Source organism: Anguilla rostrata, chromosome 1 (assembly GCF_018555375.3).
Source record: "Anguilla rostrata isolate EN2019 chromosome 1, ASM1855537v3, whole genome shotgun sequence".
NCBI classification, from domain to species: domain Eukaryota; kingdom Metazoa; phylum Chordata; class Actinopteri; order Anguilliformes; family Anguillidae; genus Anguilla; species Anguilla rostrata.
Window position 1 is genome coordinate 72,400,637 of NC_057933.1, and position 16,973 is coordinate 72,417,609.

The 16,973-nt window shown below is 55.2% G+C and overlaps 1 protein-coding gene across 3 annotated transcripts in view; it reads left to right on the plus strand.

Annotated features, from left to right (window-relative positions):
• The window catches only part of erfl3 (Ets2 repressor factor like 3), a 49,563-nt gene extending 34,347 nt beyond the window's left edge, over positions 1–15,216 (plus strand). For all 3 annotated transcript variants that reach the window (XM_064298353.1, XM_064298362.1, XM_064298371.1), the window contains exons 2-5: positions 2,852–3,086; positions 7,468–7,583; positions 8,535–9,616; positions 10,465–15,216. In XM_064298353.1, the coding sequence (XP_064154423.1) occupies positions 2,852–3,086; positions 7,468–7,583; positions 8,535–9,616; positions 10,465–11,082 (2,051 nt within the window). In that variant the 3' untranslated portion in view covers positions 11,083–15,216. The remainder of the gene's footprint in view (positions 1–2,851; positions 3,087–7,467; positions 7,584–8,534; positions 9,617–10,464) is intronic.
• The last annotated feature ends 1,757 nt before the right edge of the window (positions 15,217–16,973 follow it).

The following is a 16,973-nucleotide window of genomic DNA, read 5'->3' on the forward strand; positions in this document are numbered from 1 at the left end:
GTGTTTGAGGTGGGACGTGCTGAAGCTCAGCTTCCTGAGAATGGGCCTGGTGTTTGAGGTGGGACGTGCTGAAGCTCAGCTTCCTGAGAATGGGCCTGGTGTTTGAGGTGGGACGTGCTGAAGCTGAGCGTCCTGAGAATGGGCCTGGTGTTTGAGGTGGGATGTGCTGAAGCTGAGCGTCCTGAGAATGGGCCTGGTGTTTGAGGTGGGACGTGCTGAAGCTGAGCGTCCTGAGAATGGGCCTGGTGTTTGAGGTGGGACGTGCTGAAGCTCAGCTTCCTGAGAATGGGCCTGGTGTTTGAGGTGGGACGTGCTGAAGCTCAGCTTCCTGAGCGCGGGTGTGTGAGAGGGACACGCGCACCTTTCCGCCGTGGGCCGGGAGCAGCCGGGGGCCCCGGGCCGATCAGGAAAGAGTGACGGAGGCGAGGGCGGGAGCGGCGGAAAGGGGAATTCAGAGAGCGGGAGGGTGAGAAACCCGGGGAGTTCCAGCCGCCGCTCGCTCGCTCGCTCGCTCTCTCGCTCGCCCAACCTGCTCTCCCACTAGCGAAGCGGCTCTTTCTGCGCGCCGGTTTCCAGTGATCACGTTCCTTTCGCGCTGAACCTGAGCGCACCGCCGCGGCTGTGTGAGAAGGGGAGAAACGCGCGCGTGCGGCGGGGTGGGGTGGGAACGGGGCGTGAGCGGGGCGTGGGCCTTTGCTCGGAGTTAGCTCTGCGTCCTCTAGCGTGCTGAAGCCGGCCATGTTGCCTGGAACAAGCAACGAGGAAGTAAAAAAAAAAAAACAACAGATTAACACAGTTCAGCACAGCTGAGCACAGTTCAGCACAGTTCAGCATAGTTCAGTTGTAAGAAAGCCATCACCTTATGTAACGACTTGCCTGCCGGTGGCGTAGTTGCGTTTCTCCGTTCACCCCCAGCTCCTCGTTTGCATGGTTGGATTCCCAGAGGTGGCACGATTATGGATTTTTCCGTGACGAAGTGAAGGCATTTTTCTCCAGTCTGGCGTTATTAATAATAACGTCAAAATGGAAAGCTTTAGAAAAAAAGATGTAATTGGGTTTTTGTGCAGAGATGCTTTTAGAGAATTTAATCAAACGCGATTGTCGGCGAGATTACATTTTTTATATACGCGCCAGACAAGTAGCTCCCCTCGTTAACAGCGAATCGTTAAGTGAGCTAAAAACACGGAGATGAGTTCCTCGCCTGCCCCGTGATTACAATTCCATTTAGCGAGCTCCACGCACTTCTGAAACTCTGTAACTGCCCTCCCGAGTTTGAGTGTGACGAACGGCAGCATCGCAGCAGAGGTGTGAGAAGTCGGGCGCTGTGGAAACGCGCTTCATTCATTAAACTGTGGCCGAACGTCAGCTGAGGTAGCCGCACTAGCGCTAGTGTGTTTGAGGCTCGCCCTCACCTGTCCGTCAAACCGTGCTCTGCTTTTAATTGGCTGTGCGAATCCGCCCCCGCCCACCTCAGCTTCTCTCTGGACTTACACGAGCGTGGTGTATGGCGCTAGGTGCGCATGCTAAACGGCTAAAATGTGAGATGCTTCAGACTGTAATTGGCTGGATTGGAGGCAAAGGGACTGTGTCAGCCCAACGCTGTGCGGTGTTGTTAATGCGTAGGGTAGAGAGAGGTCGATGAGCTGAGCTCTAACTGAACTTCACCCTGTGTTCATTTCTCGGCTGCTGTAGCGCAGTCCTGAGCTGGCCCTTGTAGGGTGATTCGACCGTGATTGGCCAAACCAGTTTCCCCGAAAGAAACTTGCCTAAAAGTCTCATACGTCCTTTGACACAGGACCAGAAGGTGAACTATGACTTTAAGCGCTGAAAAAAAACCCCAAATCACGGGCCTCAGCGAGTGTGTGTGTGTGCGTGTGTGTCTGCGTGTGTGTGCGTGTGTGTGTGTGAGTGTGTGTGCGTGTGTGTGTGTGTGTGTGTGTGGTGTGTGTGTGTGTGTGTGTGTGCGTGTGTGTGTGTGTCTGCGTGTGTCTGCGTGTGTGTGTGTATGTGTGTGTGTATGTGTGTGTGTGTGTGTGTGTGTGTGTGTGACCAGCTGCAGGCCCTGAGAGCGCCATGGCAACCTCTCCGCTCCGCAGCCTTTGCGGTCGGGCTCCGCCCCTCCGGCGGCGGAAGGTTCTGGCATTTGCGCCCTGGCTGCTGAGCCACACCGCCGTGCGTTCCGCTTCACGACTCGCTGCCTCAGGCTGCTCTCTTCAGCACGGCCCAATGACAGGCGCCTGTCAGGCCGGGAGGGCGTGGCCTACGGGGGGCGTGGCTTCCTGTGTGGGTTTAGGGGGCCGTTGAATAGGCGCGGTGAGGTTTGAGCATGTGTGCGGTTACCCGCTGACGCCGTCGGCGGTGGGGAGACCGGCTTTGAGGCTACGCTGTAGCACTGGGGTGTCAAACGTCAGTCCTGGGGGGGGGGCACAGCATCTGCTGGTTTTTGCCGTGTTTTAGCCCGAGTGATTAATTTAAGCCACCGATTGGCTAAAGAGTTCGCACACCTTACTCTCAAGGCCTTCATTTGCTGCTTGACTGAAAGGAAACTACAGATCCCAGCGGACACTGCAGCCCCCCGGGCCTGGGGTTTGACCCCCCTGCAGTGGCGATAACCCCCCGCTAACCTCCGCTAGCGCACAGCCGCTCCTCGCACAACTAGGCCGCACCGAAATAAAACTGATCCTCTCTTTGCCGGGTGTTGTTATGGATCGGGCCGGAGTCTGGGCTCAGCTAATGCACGCTCTTCCCTCCGTCCTGTCTGCCAGCCAGCCAGCCCCGCTGCCCTGCCTCCTCCTCTTCGTTTTAGCCCTGATTAAAGCTCTCCCTCTCTCTCCCCCTCTCCGCTCCCCAGGGTTCGCCTTCCCGGACTGGGCCTACAAGCCCGAGTCCAGCCCCGGCTCGCGGCAGATCCAGCTGTGGCACTTCATCCTGGAGCTGCTGCGGAAGGAGGAGTACCACGACGTCATCGCCTGGCAGGGCGACTACGGCGAGTTCGTCATCAAGGACCCCGACGAGGTGGCAAGACTGTGGGGCGCGCGCAAGTGCAAGCCCCAGATGAACTACGACAAGCTGAGCCGGGCCCTCAGGTACCGCGCTCCGCCTGCCCGTCTGTCTGTCTGTCCACCCGTCTGTCTGTCTGTCCCTCCTACTGTCTGTCTGTCCACCCGCCTGTCTGTCTGTCCCTCCTACTGTCTGTCTGTCCACCTGCCCGTCTGTCCACCCTCTGTCTGTCTGTCTGTCCACCCGCCTGTCTGTCTGTCTGTCCCACCGACGGTCTGTCTGTCCCTCCGACTGTCTGTACGTCTATCCACCCGCCCGCCCGTCTGTCTGTCTGTCCACCCGTCTGTCTGTCTGTCCACTTGCCCGTCCGCCTGTCTGTCTGCCCTGGACGTCCCGTGTTCCTCCCGTTCTCCCGGGTGACTAAGCGGAACGGGGGGGCTTTACCCCGGATCTGTCAATCACTGTCCGCTCCCATCAAGCGGCTGACAGCTCAGAACACGCCCGTGGCTCCGCCTCTCCCCCGCTGTAGCACGCGATGTTACCCCCCCCCCCCCCCCCGAGCGACCCAGATCTCCCCCTGGGCCCCGCTTCGCCCCGCCGCGCTCCTCAGGTCAGGGCGGCGCGAGCGGGCTGATCCGTGTGAGCAGCGTGCGGGAGCAGGGCCCGTGGCGGCCGCTCGCCATTCGCTCGTTCGGAAGCGGCGGCGAGGCCCTCGCGTGTTTGTCAATAAACGCGGAGCGTTCGCGCCCCGGAGAGGGCGGGGCCGGGTGAATATACACCCCCCCCTCCCGGGCTCTATTTTTATTGGCGGCCTGCTGCTCGGACAGATTTGGCTCTTACACAAGGTGCTTATGTATATATAGAACATTAAAGCCGCCCGTCGCTGATGGACTGCTGGGAGTCTCTGCAGCCAGAGGAGGGACCCTGCTGTCATCTGCTCTCATCTGCTCTCCACAGCACGCATACGCGCACACACACACACACACACACACACACACATACACACACACGCACACACATACACATACATACACTCACACGCACACACGCACGCATGCACACACACACACACACACACGCAACCCACAGCACACAAACACGCACACAACCACACCACACACACACACACACACACACACACACACACTCACGCACACACACCACAACACACACACTTCGCCAACACCAAACAACTGTGGGGGGCAACTCAAACACACACGCACACACACGCACACGCACACACACTCAAACACAAACGCAGCCGATTGTGTGCTAACAGGCAGCTCGAGTGCTTTTGAGGAAAGGCGCTCGTTCTGCTGCTGTGAGCGTTCGGCCGCAGACTCCTCCGTGGTGAAAAGGCGTTTCAGGCGCGCGCGGTAATCAGGATGGCGCGCCGCGGCCTACGCAGGGGGATGGTGGGAAACCGCTGCCGCTCGCCGAGCGCCGCACCGAAACGCGGGGGAGAGGAGAGAACGCCACAGAGCCCCCCCCCCCCCCCGCGTGTGTGTGTTTCTGTGTGTCTGTGAGTGTGTGTAGTGTGTGTCTGTGTGCGTGTGCGCGTGCGTGTCTGTGTGTGTGTGTGTGTGTAGAGTGTGTGTGTGTGTGTGCGTGTCTGTGTGTGTGTGTAGTGTGTGTGTGTGTGTGTGTGAAACGCTGCAGAACCTCCACAAGCAGCGGTGAGGCGCGGCTGTTTTACCCAGGCAGCCTCGCGCTCCCCCAGTGAAACGCGGGCGACCCCCCCTCACCGCGGCCCTGCCGTGTTGGGGTCTCCTCTCCCCGCCGTGCGGTGACTGGGGCGAACGGGGCGGCCGGCCTGCGTGGGCCAGCCCCACCGTCCCGCTCTCCCCTCGCCTCGCCGTGTTTGTGTTTTTTTTTTGGGGGAAACGGCCCGGTGCTTCCGTCCCCGGGCACGGCTACGCGGCGCGGCGCGGTCGTCACGGCGACCCCTCGCACGCGCTCAGTGTGTGTCAGCGCATTGTGTTTGCGTGTCCGTGACAGGCAGCGGGTCAGCTGGCCGGACACACAGCCCCCATTGTGCCGGACACATGGAGCGCCGGGGGGGGGCGGGGGGGGGACAGCGTGTGTGTGAGAGTCATGTTGTGTGTCTCTCATTGTCCTGCACAGAATGAGCCTTTTATCTGCGATGGGGGAGTGCACGGGTACAAACACACTCACACACACAGACACTCACACACACACGCTTACTGACACACACGCTTACTCACACTCACACTCACACACACACACACAGACTGACAAACACACTCACACAGACTCACAAACACACTCACACAGACACACACTCACACAGACTCACAAACACACTCACACAGACACAGACTCACAAACATACTCACACACACACACACGCTTACTCACACTCACACACACACACACACACACACAGACTGACAAACACACTCACACAGACACACTAACACACACACACACACAGACTGACAAACAGACACACACTCACACACACACGCTTACTCACACTCACACACACACACACACACACGCTTACTCACACTCACACACAACTCACACAGACTCACAAACACACTCACACAGACACACACTCACACAGACTCACAAACACACTCACACAGACACACACTCACACTCACACACACACAGACTGAGAACACACACTCACACAGACACACACTCACACAGATACACACTCACACAGACACACACACGCTTACTCACACTCACACTCACACACACACAGACACACACTCACACAGACTCACAAACACACTCACAAGTGTGTCTGGCCAAGGCCATCGAACGGCCCGTGGAGGGAGGTGTGGGAGGGGAGGGTGTGGGGGGGGGGGGGGGGGGAGCCTTTCTTGTCGTTTGAACTGAGTTCAAATGCCCTTCAAAGTGTTGAGGGGTCGGGCTACTGACACTGGCGTTGAGAGTGACGTGCTTCCGTGTGTTTGTGCGTGTGAGTTTGCGTGTGTGTGTGTGTGTGTGTGTGTGTGTGTGTGTGTGTGTGTGTGTGTGTGTGTGTGTGTGTGTTTGCGTGTGAGTTTGCGTGTGTGTGTGTGTGTGTGTGTGTGTGTGTGTGTGTGTGTGCGCGTGTGTGTGTGTGTGTGTGTGCGCGTGTGTGTGTGTGTGTGTGTGTGTGCGCGTGTGTGTGTGCGCGTGTGTGTGTGTGTGTGTGTGTGTGCGTGTGTGTGCGTGTGTGTGTGTGTGTGTGTGTGTGTGTGTGTGTGTGTGTGTGTGTGTGTGCGCGTGTGTGTTGGTGTGCGTGCCCTGGGAGTTGTGGGTCATGCTCTGCTCCACCTTAGCGGTTTACCGCTCCCCTGTTCAGCTGCACAGAGAGCGCGATGCGGCCGCTTGCCTCTGTACATCGTCCCAGTTTCTTCTACTGCTTCCCTTTCTCCTCCTTTTCTTTCTCTCTCCCTCTGTCTGTCTGTATCTGTCTTTGTGTGTTTCTGTCTTCTCTCTCTCTGTCTCTATCCGCTCCTCTCTCTCTCTCTCTCTCTCTCTCTGTCTCTCTGCTGGAGTATCAGTGGTTAACCTCATAGCTGTTTGGCGGTGTGGAAATTACACGTTGCTCCGTGTGAGCGTAAACGCTGTTTTCCACTGCACGGGCCTGTCCCGTCTCCCTAAACCCCCCCCGCACCCCCCCCCCCCCTTCCACAGACACAACACAGCTAATAACCATAATACAGAGATAGGGCTGAAGGCCCGCAAAATATCACCCCCCAAACATAATAACACACTATCTATCCCTGGAGCTCTCCCTCTCTCCAGCCAATCAGAGGGCAGAGCAGCAGCAGCCTGCTATAGCGACCTGTGGGTGCACATATTGGGGACAGTGGGTGAACTCGGACCCGCCTCTGGACACGCTGACCGGAGCAGAGAACGCCGTGCGGCCCGTAGAGGCAGAGGAGGAGGCGTTACATAAAGGGATGAAGAATCGGAAAGACGCAGTTATATAAACAGATATAGAAGGGCAAAGGTTAATGTAGATCAGGACTTATAGACGGGGAGGGAGGCCGGCCTGTTATATAACAGGATGAAACAGGGAGGGGGAATTATTGGTGGGACAGGGTTACATAAAGAGATGGACGGAGCACTGGGCCATATCCTAAAAATTGTCCCCGCCACCCCCCCCCCCCGTCATCCCCCCCAACTCAGTTGATCGAGAGATGACGGGACAGACTGGGAGGTTCTCACTTAAACTGTGGGACTCTCACACAAGGCCGCGAGGCGATGCTGTACGTCTGGCATGGCGCCCCCAGGTGTCCAAACGGAGCACCCGCGCCTGCCGTGTCTGTGGTGTTACGGTGTGTGTGTGTGTGTGTGTGTGTGTGTTCTGTTTGCTTTCTAACAGGTGTGAATTTGTGCACCCTGTAGCAGATCTGCAGACTTGTTTGCACGCTGTACTCCCACACTGTGGATCAGGCGTCTTATCGTGCGACTCTGTGTCTCTGTCTGTGTAAACAGGTATTACTACAACAAGAGGATCCTCCACAAGACTAAAGGGAAGAGGTTCACCTACAAATTCAACTTCAACAAGCTGGTCCTGGTGAACTACCCTTTCATAGACATGGGGTCCTCAGGTGAGTCGCTCTGTCTGACCCGCTCAGGTTTATACATCATACAGCGAACCTTCACTGCAGAGATTTATGCATCATACAGTGAACCTTCACTGCAGAGATTTATACATCATACAGTGAACCTTCACTGCAGCGATTTATACATCATACAGTGAACCTTCACTGCAGCGATTTATACATCATACAGTGAACCTTCACTGCAGAGATTTATACATCATACAGTGAACCTTCACTGCAGCGATTTATACATCATACAGTGAACCTTCCCTGCAGCGATTTATACATCATACAGTGAACCTTCACTGCAGCGATTTATACATCATACAGTGAACCTTCACTGCAGAGATTTATACATCATACAGTGAACCTTCACTGCAGCGATTTATACATCATACAGTGAACCTTCACTGCAGAGATTTATACATCATACAGCGAACCTTCACTGCAGAGATTTATACATCATACAGCGAACCTTCACTGCAGAGATTTATACATCATACAGTGACCCTTCACTGCAGAGATTTATACATCATACAGTGACCCTTCACTGCAGAGATTTATACATCATACAGTGAACCTTCACTGCAGAGATTTATACATCATACAGTGACCCTTCACTGCAGAGATTTATACATCATACAGTGACCCTTCACTGCAGAGATCTGAAACAAACACGAGTTCCATGAAACACACACTGAACTGAACTGCTGCCCAAGTCACCTGCATCCCACTCCACTGCGGCTGAATCATCTCTGTGTAATTTCTTAATGAAAGGCTGCATTTGTCACAATTCACTCATTCCTGTTCTGTCTCTATTTCTCTCTCCCCCTCTCTCCCTTTCTTCCTCCCCCTCTCTCTCTCTCTCCACCCCTCTGTCCTCTCTCTCTCTCTCTCCCTCCTCCCTCTATCTCTCCACCCCTCTGTCCTCCTCTCTCTCTCTCTCTCTCTCTCCAGGTAGTGGAGTGCCTCAGAGCGCCCCCCCGGTGCCCACGGGGGCGGGGACTCATTTCCGGTTCCCGCCCTCCACGCCGTCGGACGTGCTGTCGCCGAACGAGGACCTGCGCAGCCCGGGCGTGTTCAGCGCCGTGGCGCGCCGCATGGCCCGCGGCTCCGTCAGCGACTGCAGCGACGGCACGTCCGTCAACTCCGAGATCGAGGAGGGCGGGGGCGGGGCCGGGGAGGAGCGGGGCGGCGAGCGGGCGCTGGGCGGGGGCGGCGGCGGCGGGGGAGGGGGCGGCGGCCCCAGCGGGGGAGGCGGAGGCTTCCGGAGCATCCTGCACCCCCGCCTGTCGCACGACTCCCTGTTCCGCATGTACGGGGCGCCCCCCAACGCGGGCCACCCCCCTCCCCGGGGGCCGCCCGGCCACAGGGTCCACGGCGACCCCCTCTCCCCCTTCCCCGTCTCCCCCCTGCCCGGGCCCGGGGGGGCGGGGCTGCTGGCACCTCCCCTCTCCCCGGCCCTCTCCATGACGCCCTCGTCCCACCTGCCCTACACGCCCTCCCCCACGCTCTCCCCCATGCTGGGCTCCCACTTCTCCTTCAACCCCGAGGACATGAAGCGCTACCTGCAGGCCCACACCCAGAGCGTGTACAACTACCACCTGAGCCCCCGCGCCTTCCTGCACTACCCCAACATCATCATCCCCCAGCCGCAGCGCCCCGACAAGGGCCTGGGCCCCGCCCCCTCCGCCGCCGACCGCCCCGCCCTCAACAGCCACCACCCGGGCCTGTCCCACGCCCACCCGCCGCACGGCCACGCCCACCCCCTGCACCACGCCCTGCACCTGGGCGACGAGCCGCCCCACCTCTCGCCCTTCAAGTTCAAGCTGCAGCCGCCGCCGCTGGGGCGCAAGCAGCAGCGCGAGGGCCAGCAGGGCCGGCCCGGCTCCCTCAGCTCCGGCTCCAGCAGCTCCACCTCCGGCCTGGGCTCCTCCATGTCCTTCGGCAGCGACCTCAGCTCCGCCAGCGGCTCCGGCCTCGTCTCCAACTCCTCCTCCTCCGGCTCGCTCAACAGCGCCGGCCTGCCCAAGATCAAGGTGGGTCCCGCCGAGCGCGCTGTCTGTGTCTGTCTGTGTGTCTGTCAGTGTCTGTCTGTGTCTGCCTGTCTCTCTGTCTCTCTTGTCATTTATCTTTGTCCATTCATGGGTATGCATATATGGGTACCGTACTGCAAGAAAGATATAGAGACTCTGGAAAAGGTTCACAGAAGGGCAACCAAATTGATTCCTGGTATGAAGGATAACAGCCACGAGGAAAGACTTAAGATGCATAATCTCTTCAAGCTCAGTAAAAGAATACTTGGGGGTGGTTTGATTTTGGCTTTTAAATTCATGAAGGGGAGTAACAAAGTGAACTAGAAGAGATTCTTCGGGCTAGTCACACAAGGTAAATTCAGTACAGACATTAGGAAGAATTTTTTCAAAAAAAATACTCAGTGTGTGGAATAGCCTGCCCGGTCACATAGTAGAGGCAGAAACTCTGGGAATTTTCAAGACCAGACTTGATACAGTGTTAGATGCAATCTCGTCTGTGGGTAATCGGAGAACTAGGTACAGTTTAGTCAGGAAAATGGCGAGCATTGTTTGGCTGAATGGCCTGTTCTCGTCGTTATGCTACGTCACGTCTTGCTTTGTAACCCAAGTTGGTTAGAAGGCTTTACATTGGTTGCCCTTGAGTATGACAGCTCAGATACAGTGTTGGTGGCATAAAAAATGCTTTAATGTTGGGTAGCGCTTGCTCCCGGAGTGTGAAGCTGGCTGCTGGGCGTAGAACAGGGCTGGTGTCTGCTCAGCCAATCGCGTGCGAGAGTTTAAGAGTGCGTGCGGAAGGCGACCCCTGACCTGCCGCAGAGTGACAAGGGCGCTCTCTCTCTCGCCCTCCGCAGGTGGAGCCCATCTCCGACATCGAGTCGGAGGAGGAGGTGGAGGTGACGGACATCAGCGACGAGGACGGGGACGAGCGCGAGGAGCTGGAGCTCTTCTCCGCCCGGCACCGGCGGGACCGGCAGCTCAACGGCGGCGGGGCGGCGGCGGCGGCTACCGCGGGCGGCGGCGACGACGACCTGGACGAGGACGTGTTCAAAGCGCCCGCCCCCCCGCCGCCGGGCCTGCTGCCCTTCTTCGGCGGCCCCGTCGGCGAGCTGCGCCGCGGGCCCCCGGTCCTCAAGAGCGAGCCGGGGGAGCCCGGCGAGGGCGGCCCCGCGGCCGGCCCCCCCCCGCCGCCCGCCAGCCCCGGCGGCACCAAGTGCATCCCGCTGAAGCTGCGCTTCAAGCGGCGCTGGAGCGAGGACCAGCGCATGGAGGCCAGCTCCGAGGAGTCCGACGACAAGAAGGTGCGCGCCGAGGAGCGCCAGGCCCAGCGCAACGGCCGGCCGGAGGAGAACGGCGAGGGCGAGAGCCCGCCCCCGCACCCGGACTGCCCGCCCCCGCCCGCCCACCGCAGGGTGAGCGCCGACCTGCACCGGGCCACCGCCCAGCTATCCCTGGAGAACAAGGACTGCTGATCTCTGCACACACACAGGAACACACACTTATACATATATATATATACACACACACAGGAACACACATATACCTATACACACACACAATAACACATACATATATACAAACAAATACACGCACATGTACACATGCACACATACATATACATACACAGACACATACACATGCACACACATGCATGTGTACACACATGCACACACACTGTCACACGCACGCGCACACACACACACACTGACACCCTCGCACTAACCCACGTTAGACTGACACTAATGCTGACAGACAGACACAGGAACTAGAAGAGTACTAATTTACACACAGTCAGGCATATGCTCTAACACTGACAGCACCAACTCCCCGCCCAGCTCCGCTCAACAGGGGACTCCCACAGCGGCCTGCACACCTCCTGCTGCGCCCCGCCCAAAACCATCCCCCCCCCCCGCTCCGCACCGGATGGGACCCCGCTTCTCCGGCTGCTCCCCGCGCCCCCGCAGTCGGGTCGAGAACCCGCAAACCTGGACAGTCCTTAAGTTTGGAGCAAGGTTCTGAGGTCAACAGTGTTCTATTCGCCCCGGTCTACACTCGCCTTCTCCCGCCCCTTAACAGAGAAATATTCCTCCCCCTCCCCCCCACCCACCCCCGCTGAGCCTCGTTTCAGTAAACCCGGGGTGAAAGGGTGGGGGAAGGATATGCTATTTTTTTAAAGAAATTTCGATTTCGTAAGTGCCTGTTCTTACACACGGAGGTATAGCACATGGACCCGCAGAGGCTGCCTCTGCCCCCCCCCCCACATGACCCCGTATGCGGAGGCCCAAACAGCCACTACCCTTTTCCTTCCCAAATCAGAGGCTCTCACATCCTGCAGCATCGATTTCCCCAGGAAGTAGAAAACAGGAGATTTGCAGGTGGTGGGAGGGATCAGGGGAGGGGCCAGACAGAAAGACTGCATACGCCCCTCCCCCCCCACTGCCACTCAGGACTGCTCCTTAACCGGGCTCTGTGCAGCGCACGTCAATCTCCCGCTCTGCCCCGCCCTGCCCGCCCTGGACCGCCATGCCCCGCCCTGCCCCGCCCTCACACGCTGTCCACACAGGACCGATCCACAGGCCACAGGCCCGCTGTTTCCTCTCCGGGCGTTCGGAACTTAACGGGGTCTGTGACTGAAAGACGCCGGTTTGATCCTCAGAGTGCGGGGGGGTAGTCTGGCTCCTCCCTGCGCTCTCCTCCCTGCCCCCCCCCCCACCCCCCCTCGAACCCGGCTCCCGGGACGGGGAGAACAGAGGCTCACCGTGCAGCCCTTTTTCCCACAGCGCTCGTCCAGAAGACTCTTTTTTTTTTGGGCTGTGAGGAGGGCAGTGACTCAGAACTCTGACCAACTGACCGACTCCCTTTTATCTTTCACCTCCTCCCTCCTTTTCGTCCGTCACCGTCGCCCTGTTTCTGGCTCGGCCGCGCAGGCGGCAGCGGGTTCTGAAAGGCGCCGTGGTCCTGACGCGATCGCTCTGTGTGAGTAAGGGGAAACGAGGAGGCGACGGCTCCCGCGTTAGCGCCCCGCTGACGTTAGCGTCTTCAGAGCCGGGAGAGGGGCAGCGAGGCCAGGGAGGCCCAGACGGGAGGAGGAGAGGAACTGCGCAGGTTTCTGAGAGAGAGAGAGAGAGAGAGAGAGAGAAGCAAGGGAGCGAAGTAGAGAGAGGGATAAAAAGTATGGTGACGGTGACGGATGGAGAGGAGAGCGAGGGGGGGAAGCCGGCGGCGCGGAAGTCGAAAGGTCGACGGGGACCGCTATGGCGAGGGCCGGGCGACTCGCTCGGTCGCCGTGGTCACGCCGCCCTGCCAGCTTTCCCTCGCTTTAGCGTTTGAGTTCGTCTGACGGGCGTCGAAACGAAACCAGCAGAATCCACACGCACAGACACGCGCAACCACACGGCCTTCGGCTCCTTCGCCCGCCCGCCCGCAGCCGACAGGGCCGCGACCTCTCACCCCTGACCCCGGCGCCCCGGACCAACTCCGAAGGGCGGAGCTGCAAGCAAGGAGAAGTCCGCAAGACAGACAGAAACCTCACAAACACTGCCTCTTTGCCTTGTTTTTTTATAGCATGTAAAAATCAAAATTTTAAAAAAATCCATTAAAATACTGAAATATACGCAGACACTTAAACTATACCTTTATATATTATATATATTATATATTAAATATGAATATAAGCGGAGAGAGATTTTAAAACTATAGCATTTAATAAAATTAATGAGATTCAGGATTTTTTGTAAACGACTTTTTTGGGGAGGAAGAGGAGTTTGTTCTCTTTCTCGCTGGGTGAATTTTAGGGGGTTTGGGGTTGCAAAAGGGGTTGTGGGTATTTTATTTTTTTTATTTTATTTTATTTACCAGATAATATTTTACAGGGAAAGGAAAATAAGAAAGACAAAAAACATGAAATCCTTCAAAAAAGTAAAAATAAAAAAAAAATTAAAAATCAGCAGGTCGTACGGGCAGCAGTACCCACTTGGCTCTTTGGGTTCAGACTGACACCCCTGCCCCCAGTACGCCCCTCCCCTCCCCCCCGCTTCGCTGTGGGACAAACTGTCCTCAGTCCACCTCCTATCATAACTCCTTTGGGGCAGGGGGACAGGGGTATATTCGGAGCTATAAATAACTGGAAATCCTATATTTTCTGAGCTGAAACCAGTTAAGAAACTTGTCTGTACTAATTCTAACCCAACAACTGAAAGGATTGGATTAGGGTCCCTGTTTGAGGGACGGGGGACGGGGGGGTCAGACGGGCGGGGCGGTCTTGGCCGCAGAACGCACGAGGTCCGTAACGTGACTCTCCCGGGAAGCCCCTCCCCTTTTGCCCGCGGCGGCTGACCTCGCCGCGCTAAGCTGCTTTTCTGTGCGCGAGCTCCTGACGAAGCGCAGGTGCGCCCCCCGCGACCCCCCCCCCCCCCCCCCCCCCCCCCCCGTCTGGGGCCACCTGCCGAGCGCCTCGCACGGCACTGTGGGACGCACGCGCCCCAGAACCGAATCAGGCCGTTCCGAGTGGACCTTTGTCTCGTGAAGCTCCAGCGGCCAACGGGACTGAAGGCGTTTTGTGTGACCAAGCCCCCGCCCCGCCTGCCCGGGTTCTGTAATTTTAACTGACAGCTGCCTTACTACTCGTCATATCTTTTAAACACACCTGGTTTTATCACCTGTGCCGGTCGTCACTCTACGCATAGCTCTGGTCGCTAAGTCAGTCTGACCCAACGTTATCACCGTGAACCGTGGTGGAACTATTTCTGGGTTACACCCCGTACCTGGACATACTAATTTGACAAAATCACGTCCTGGAGGGTGTCGCGTCAAATAGCTTCCCTCCTCCCCAGCAGTCATGTACTGGTTGTACAGTAGAAGAGGTGACAGAGACATAGCACAGGCGATACACCCATAAATTACATTTCTTTAGCAAATTGATTTTTTCCCTTTGTACTTTTCCTTCTGATAATGTCAATATTGCTGTTTATTATTATAGTTATTATTGTTATTGTTGAATTATTGACCCTCTCTCCCACTCCCACCCCCCTCCAAAATCTCTTCTAGCTCAGTTAACGCTTTCCGTTGTGTACATCACTTTCGATGATTCGTTTCTTTCCCCAACACTTTTTCTGTGTTCTTTCCTTTTCAAGAACCTTCCTAACCTTTAGTGTAACGTTTTTTTAAATCTGTATGATAACAGACAGTGTAATTGTAATTTGGTTGGCCGCTGTTTTAATGGACGAATAGCAGTGGAGGGTCGGGAGTTACACTGGGGAGGCGGGCAATTTTGTTTTGTGGGGGGAGGGGCTATGATTTTTTCTTGTTATGTATTGTAATTTTTATTTTATAATGTTACTTTTCTCTTTTTTCTCTTGTATATTTTTTCCATTTTGGGGATTATATCATTTAAAAGAAAAGACATGTATTGTTTTTCTGTGTAAAGGTGTCCCCCTCCCTCTCCCACCTCCCTCTCAACGATTATATAACACTCAAACGGAGGGATGAGATTTAATACCATGATGTAACATTGAACTTCTCTTCTTTGATTCTCTTTTGTGTTTTTCCAACTTGTAATTAAACTGTAATCAGGGTTAATTAAAATTGGTTAAAAACCAACACGATAATGTCTCTTACGTGTCCGTTTTTTCCTCCCCTTTTGAAATGACCCTTCACTGTAAACATATGGACTTCCGCCAGGGCAGGGCTGTGTAAACAAAAGATTACGTTTTCAGTCCCCGGTCTCCACGACGAGTATTAATAAATATTAAATCCCATCATGCGATGTGCCCACCTAGCTGGTTTGGTTGTGTTTTGGTTTCATTCTTAGAATAGGCCCAGCGAAGCGCGAGGGAGCGGCGGTAACTGGCGACGGCTGGCCTCCCTTCCGCTACCTGAGCTAACCCCGTGGCGCAGCTGTCGAGCTCGCACTGCACGGAGCGAAGCGAGGTTGACCACATTAACATTACCCACCTCGCTCGCCACTTCCCCACTCTTATCTGGGTTTCGCGCTAGCTTTCGTGGAAACCTGCAGTCGCTCGCGAATACGGGAACAGCGGCAGAGCGCACGGAGACTAGGGCGTCTGCACCCGGCCACATCCTCCCCGACACGCCGAGAGCTGGAGGAGTTGCAGATGAACTCCGAAGTCAGTCAACCTCAGAACTCAACGCTCACAGACGGAAGTTACTCTGTATTGCCATCCGTCCGAGAGATACACAAATGTGCTAAGGCAAAAAACTGAGACGCGCACTATCTGCTCAAAACGCAACTCACCGTGGGACTCGCACGCACCCAATCCACGTTGAGATACACATTATATAATCACACAGTCCTACTGAAATGCACGCTATATTCTCACAAAGCCCTACCCACTGTGCTACACATAGGCTATAGTACAGTATATACTCAAAACAACCCAACTCACTGAGACGTTTCTATTCACTATATACTCACACAACCCAGCCGACTGTGAGTCACGCACACTACTCGGACAACCCAGGTTCGATAACTGTGTAATTGCTGCTTTAATGTAAATGAAGTGCTTAGTAAAATCTCAATGTTTAATTGACATACTACACTCACAGGCAACTCACTGTGACTCAACACATTTCTCACAGGTAGACTGTGCTGTGATAGAGACACTCCCAGAATTAATGTTTACATTCAAATATATTATCATCCAGACAGTCCATGTGCACACACACACACAGCCAGGCATTTGACAATTCAGCAGTTATGGTTTGAATTTGGTTAGGAATGGATACACTATGCTGCCGTCTAATGGTAGTTTTTGACATACTCTGTAAATGTATGTTTAAAAGAAACCTACTGTTCACGATGTTTGGGAAAACGTACAGTTTGTTAAAATAACCTGACTTACTCCATTTAGAATCTCAGAAAGCATTTCTAGTGTTTTTCATTTTCTGTTATTTGAGAGCTATCCCCCTCTGCTGGCCATGGACTGCCATTGCTGCAAACTATGAACCGTTCAATTAATGTTTACACCATTTTCAAACAGGAGTAACACTTTTTTCTGATTTGATGTTAATGTAACCTGCCGTCTTATATAAATATTAGCTTTGGTGAACAGCTGACCTTTGACATCATACGGCATAAGACTCATGAAATGTAAAATGGATATGGATGACATTGCTCTTATTTTGGAGTGTATTTTAAATATAGAAATTTTAATCAGAAAAAAATGAGGATTTAACAAGATCCTAAAAAAATGACATAAAATAAAACCTTGTTTTTACTGTTGGAAGGAGTTAGTTTTCATGAACTGGCGTGTATCCTTTTAAAAATGTCTCGGTTGTGTGAAGTTCGTCTGCAGTAAGTCTTAAAGTTATCCCAAACAAACTGACACAAAAAAGTGTCCCACGT